The 6,372-nt window shown below is 40.6% G+C and overlaps 1 protein-coding gene across 4 annotated transcripts; it reads right to left on the bottom strand.

The window, feature by feature from the left end:
* Window positions 1-958: 958 nt before the first annotated feature.
* SMN1 (survival of motor neuron 1, telomeric) lies at window positions 959-6,135 on the bottom strand. Of its 4 annotated transcripts, XM_054003909.1 has the most exons (9): window positions 6,072-6,135; window positions 5,932-6,003; window positions 5,719-5,844; window positions 5,251-5,451; window positions 4,724-4,870; window positions 3,706-3,777; window positions 3,091-3,201; window positions 2,139-2,224; window positions 959-1,521 (listed from the first exon to the last, which is right to left on the bottom strand). In XM_054003909.1, the coding sequence occupies exons 1-8, from the start codon at window positions 6,108-6,110 to the stop codon at window positions 2,168-2,170; spliced, it is 825 nt and encodes a 274-aa protein (XP_053859884.1). In that variant the 5' UTR covers window positions 6,111-6,135; the 3' UTR covers window positions 959-1,521; window positions 2,139-2,167. The 4 variants fall into 4 exon arrangements, with proteins under 4 accessions (XP_053859884.1, XP_053859885.1, XP_053859883.1 ...); XM_054003910.1 differs by having other exon boundaries at window positions 959-2,224; window positions 5,278-5,451; XM_054003908.1 differs by having other exon boundaries at window positions 959-2,224.
* Window positions 6,136-6,372: the final 237 nt, after the last annotated feature.

Raw genomic sequence — 6,372 nt, forward strand, 5'->3', positions numbered from 1 at the left:
TATTATTAACTATACACCTCCATTGCAAATAAGTATTGTCCTGGTTCCAGCCAGGATAGGGTTAATTTTCCCAGCAGCCAGGAGAGGACATGACTAGGAGTCCCAGATTATTCTATACCACCTCACATCTTCAGTGGGGATGAGAGAAGGGACCTTTCCAGGTCACATATCCTGGCAGTGGTCAGCTGTTGTTGGGAGTTCTCAGTGCGGTCAGCACTCATGTGTGAATCATCTGCCTCTTTCTTGTACACCCTTTTATTAACATTCTATGCAGTAGTTTTGCTTGCAATTAAATCACTTACACAAATCCTTTGTTTAAAATATAAGCCCCTTTACTGAAGTCAGAACTGCAATAAAATTGTATGCTAGATTTTACTCGTGTTTACAGCTAATGAAGACCATTTTTTCTTACAATGCCAGACACCAACACAACTGATTGAAGCACAGGGCAGTTCTGCCTCTTCAGCAATCTGAAAAGATGATTTAGAACCTTTGCCTCACTGCAATCAGTCTTAATTTACGTCACCTAGACAATTTAAAAAAAAAAAAAGCGCCTTCAAAGTAGCTTAGGTAAGTTATGTCTTTTTTTGCTCAATTACTTGTGGGAAAACTGATTTTTTGACACATAACCAAAGTAGGAAAAGGAAGTGAATGCAGTAAAGTTCACACCTGTATTTCACTAAGCAAACCACTGGCATTAACTAAATTACTGCCCAGTTTTGTGGGCAGCCTCTACTAAGAGTAGAGTAGAGTAAAATTCAGCCCTACATTGTAAGGGCTGAAACCTATGTCCATACTTACGTTTCCACAGGCTTTCCCTAATTTGCTTTCAGTAATGGAACTCAGAAAAAGGCAACACATCAAGGGTCTCTGCTGTATTTCAGCCATTCATCCAGCCAAGAGATGCCTATGGAAGCTCAAAACAAAAACCACCCCAAAACAAATTACATCCCTAAACTCAAAGTTTAAGAAGTAGAACTTTATTCACACATTTGACACAAGACAATAGCCTTCCTGAAAAAAGCTGTCATATTTCATGATTCTAATCAGACCTGTAAGATGTCCCTCCTACTATGACAGTACACTGTTTCCCATGCTAGTGCCACCAGTGGCCACTGTAAAACACATTGCTGCCATAGGTCTCTCCTAAGAGGATTCCATAATCAATAGTTCTGGTGCTGCCATTCAGACAGAAAGTCTGAAACATGTTGAGAGATATATGAAATCTATCACATGGGGTCAAAAGAGTCAAATCTATCATGTGGTGAGAAAACTTGAAATTGCCTCAGGGAAGTGAAAAGTATTCTGTTGCTGCAGTGCTTTTGAAATACATTTGACTAGAGGTCTTTAAGAAATAGCTCATTTCAATGCACATTTAATTACTAGTCTGATGTTATTTGTTAACAGAGACAGTGTTAAGAAAATGTTATGACTAATTGTCTTGATAAAATTCAGTTCTTCACCATCAACCACCAATGCATAACTGATACACACCTCTCAGTGGAAAAGATTTGTACCTGGCTTTAAAAAAGAAGCAAGAATTAGTATAAAAGAGCTTTTTGTTTTAAACACACAAAGAATTACTCAATTACACAGAAATTACATGTTGTCACAGAAAATCAGAAAGCAATTCCCTAGGAGAATATAGTTTTGTTTTATAAGGAAGTGAACAATACACTGGAGAATTCTGGACAAAGCATTTCAAATAAAAGCACAGGTACCGAAGTACTGAGAACAGAATTGCTCAACATTACCAAATTGAATTTCTTCTGAAAACAAAGTTTAGCTACAACCTTCCTATCTGTGTAAGGAAACACAGATGAAAAAAATCCATTTCACTTACAACCTTTTGCTCCCAGAACAGCCCACTATGAACTATTAATAATTCAAATAAGTTGCACTGTTAATTGTTAAGTAGACAGATGCTGTAGTTAAAACTCTCATCAGAACAATGAATACTTTCCTTCATTCTAGCTACAAAAATACAATTCCACAGCTGCAAAGAAGGGATTACTACTGGCAGAAGTAGTCTTTTCAGAGAGCCGTAAGAGTGGATGGAAGTCCCAAAGCCAAGAGGTTTCTGAAGGGAGTTCAAAACTTGACTGTATCTTCATTTACCACAAAGCTGCAATACTTACAATCCTTCAGAGCAATGGTGGATATGTGGTTACTTTGCATGTGTTTCTCTCTCCAGCGCTGCTTCCATTCGGCTTTGTTTTAAACCCTACAGGATACAATTTAGTAAAATCTCGGTTTGGCCAACATGCACATAAAAGCTTTAGTTGCAGAACAAAACCATTTCTGGACAATCTTTTTCAGTCCTCTACAAATCACAAGCAGTTTTAAACTTTCTTTGGAAATCAGAATGGGCAGTTTAGAAATTATAAAAGCCCAATTACATGTGCTCTTTATAATCAGAGGCTATACAAAATAATTTCAAATATATACTTGTATATATTACTCTGAAAGTAAATTAAAGCAATCCACAGCTATTCGTCATCTGAACCACAAAATCCTCCCTTTCCTACTTCCTCAGTGCAAAGAGTTCATCACATTTTCTTTCTTCATAAGTACACAGATGAAAATTAATAATACAAGTCACAAATTTTCACAACTATGTTGACAGTTTCTACTGAACCTTCACAATGACATTAAACAATTACTGATGAACAATCTCTGCAGAAATGACAAATCTGATCTTAAATGTGATACTACCACTCATACTGAAAGAAAATACATAGAAGACTATTGAAAAATAATTGTATTTACTCCACCTGTTGACAAAGACAGAATTGGTCGTTTTAGAATGGTTGTAAAACACTGGCTATAAAAGTACCTGACAGGACCCCTCCAGTTGAACAAAGTACTAAAACATCATCTAAATATATATACACACATATATATGCTGGCTCACGTGAATTCTACTCAACTCAGTACTTACACAATACAAAACACCCTTAAATGTAGTGACTGTAAATCAGAATAAGAGACCTAAAAAGCAGCCTTTCTTGTATGGCTTCTTGCAGCAAACAGGAGCACCAACAGCAGTGCAAAATTACCAAGACACTTCAAAACTACAGCAGCACATACCAGGTAATATCCAGTGTGGTAACCACTCATGTACCAGGCTATCAACATACTCCCCAATGCTTCGTCATCCTCAGCAGAGTCTGGCCTCATGGGTGGTGGAGGAGGAATCAACTAAGGAATCACAAAGGAAATGTCTGTTTCAATATGGTGTTTCCCAGATTAGAGAGCAACTAATTCTAAAAGATTAAAACATAAAACTGAAAAACAGGAACATATCCTCAGTTTGTTCTCTGAATAGGAATCAGAGATGATGTTTGCTGAACACATGTAATTTCCAAAGCCTTGGAAAAACAAGACTCCTGTAGCTTCACCGGAGTACTGTACACAAAAAGTGTTACTATCTTCTTCAGTTGAATGCTGTTAATATAAAGTGTCGTTTCTTCCAATAGTTTATCCCTTGGTAATCTTACCAACAGCTTCACTGTCACAGAAATGAGTGCAAATCAGACCTTGTACATTAGATTATCATTATATTTGGAACTGAATGTGTTAAACAAATCGTGAAAAATACAGGCAAACAGAACAAATGTGTTCTAAAAACACAGGCAGTGAGCACATTCAGTGAGAAAACCTGAGATCACCAATACTTATCTTCCCCATTCTTCTGTCACTTACTGGTGGTCCTGCTGGGAAGGGTGGGGGCCAGCAAGATAAAAATGATGGAGATGCCTTGAATTTTGATCCAGACTACATGGAAAAAAAGAAGTGGAAAAGTATAAATTAAAAGGGAATTTGGGGTATTAGCATTTTACTTAAGAGACATGTATATAATAATGAAAATAGCTATTTCTGAGGCACATTCCATAACTTCAGAAGTACAACTTAAGATTACTCATGTCACTGAGGTAAACACTGCTGAAACACAGCTCTGGGTTAATACAAACATTTTTAAAAGGCTTTCCGAAGTGGAAGTCAATGGTCACACTCTCATCAGGAAGAAACAAATCAAATATTCACACAGGCGAACAGATAATTTCCCTGCTCCTGTGTGCGGATGGGGCAAAAGTTGACTAAATTCCATTGTGCTAATGAATGTCCTTAAATAAAGATCTAGATACAAATCTATTGACACAACAGAAAAAAGATAAAATAAAACCTTATTAAGAAAGCATAATGCTGCACTATTATTTAGACTCCTACACAATTGGAAAACTGAAGGGTGTATCAATATCCCATTCACTCCTGATTCAAGAGAGCAGCTACAGCTGAGAGGCTCTATGACATGTGGACATCACCTTTATTGCCTTCAATGTCCTATGAAGCGAAACATACCAATTGGCTAGAAAACACAAAATCTTAAAACATCAACAGCACTGTCATTAATCACAGCACCAGAATGCAGGGAACAATATCCCTCTTTTAAGATAAAAAGCAATTGGAAAGCAAGTGTTAGCTACGGAGCAGAAGGTTCTCCTCACTAGACAGCAGCACTGCAGAAGGACTATATAGTGGCCAGATAATTACAAAATGGCAGACCAACAGATATTGATTGACATGCATATCTGTACATCCATTCTCAAAATGCTGCTAACTGAATTCTAGGCAATGATAAATATCATCATATTGTCTAAGGATTCACAATAATACCACACTTAGCAATGCTAAATAAATTATTTCAATTAATTGAGCTTACCCTTCCTAGGCCTGGGGCTGGCGGTGGTGGTGTGGGAAATCTCAAGTTTTGAGGGGAAAATCTTGCTTTTGTACAGTTGTTTTTGTTTCGAGGTGACTGGGAAGATTTTTCACTTTCATCTGTTGAATATGGAGTCTCATTTTCATTCTAGAAGACAAAGACATTTTTATGACATGCACTAAAGAGGAGTTTACAAAAGCAATTTTAGTGCAAAAAAGCTTGGAAAGTCCCATTCACATACTTCCCTCTCTCCAGCCCTCCCAGTCCTACACAGGAATAACTTTATTTGCTCATCATTTTAGCTATGCTCTTTCACTGGTGAATTTCTTGTTGCCCACTCCCTTTCTTCCACGCTGAGTTCAAGAAATAAAGGGATGCTTTCATTCTCTCCATCAGCTTGTGTCTTTTTACAACAGAATTGTGCATTGCTTCTCACTCTGAACACCAGCAATGCCACCAGACATAGTAAAAGAAGTTGATTCTCCTGTTTTCCCAACTCTTTACAGAAAAATGAAAAAGTCCCTCACCTCCCCAGAATGCCCCATCCCATTTACTGTTTCATTGCTGGCTGGAGGAAGTAAATCAGACAGGTTCTGCTCCTCCTGATTTCCATATCCTGTGTAAGTGACAACACATGTGCCTCTCTTCTGGTTGATGGAGGCAATAGTTGCTAGATACAAATTACCATCCTCAGACCAAACAGCACTGCAGCTGTCACCGACTTTCCACTGCAACAGAAGCAAGGGAAGCATGTAAATATCTACACGGCTGGACAGAACCTCTTCCTAAGCTACTTTTTGTCCAGAAAGACAGATGCCACCTACAGTGTTTCCTTTGTATTTACTGAAATTCCTCTATGTAACCTGAAATTTATAACGTTATCACTTTACACCACCATCCCAAAATGTTACTCTCAAGGTGATGAAGCAGCAACTTCTGAGTACGGAAGTACAACATGCAGTACAAGTACCACTGGCATTTACAAGTGAGACGACCTGTTTCAAAGGCGCTGTATTGCTCTTGTTTCTATTTCTGTTCTTTTTATGGTTTTTTCTCTTTATCACCAGGCGCTGCTCCTGCTTGTCTGAAGGCTCCGAGCACTCCCCATTCTTTAAGGCATTCTTAGGGAAGAGAAAGGAGAAAACCAATAAATGCCAAGCCAGCGGCCTCAGCCCCAGCATCCAGCCACGGCCGCGCCGACCCCTTACCTTGAAGGAGGCCACCGCCTTGTCGTACGCTTTGATGAGGGCCGTGTCGTCCCAGATGTCCGAGTCGTCGCTCTGGGGAGACCACACACCCTTTAGCGCCATGGCAAGGCCCCGCTCCCAGCCCGCCCCGCCGTTCCCACCTGCCCGGTGCCGCGCCGGAACAGCACCGCGTCCGCCATGGCCGCGCGCCCGCCCGCCGCGCACGCGCCGAGCCCCTAGCCCGCTCCGCCGCCGGAAGGGGCGCGGCCGCGCGCGCGCGCCCGCCGGGAGCCGCCGCCGCCGCCCTCTGCGTGCTTCCCTGCGCCTACTCAGCCGGGAAACCCGCGCTGGCGAGCTGCAGAGCGGGAGCCAGGACCGAGCCAACGACAAAGTGAGCAAAGGAGTTGGTGCTCTGTTCAGTGCTGGGCTCCTCAGTACAGGAAAGACAAGGAGCTACTGGAA

Source organism: Vidua macroura, chromosome Z, assembly GCF_024509145.1.
Source record: "Vidua macroura isolate BioBank_ID:100142 chromosome Z, ASM2450914v1, whole genome shotgun sequence".
Taxonomy (NCBI): domain Eukaryota; kingdom Metazoa; phylum Chordata; class Aves; order Passeriformes; family Viduidae; genus Vidua; species Vidua macroura.

Coding starts and splice junctions, on each gene's coding strand:
- SMN1 (XM_054003907.1), bottom strand. CDS start 6,033: ATGGCGCTAAAGGGTGTGTGGTCTCCCCAGAGCGACGACTCGGACATC. Junction 3,778..4,723: donor CAGCCCCAGGCCTAGGAAGG/GTAAGCTCAATT, acceptor TTTTCCATGTAG/TCTGGATCAAAATTCAAGGC. Junction 3,202..3,705: donor CCTTCCCAGCAGGACCACCA/GTAAGTGACAGA, acceptor GTGATTCCTTAG/TTGATTCCTCCTCCACCACC.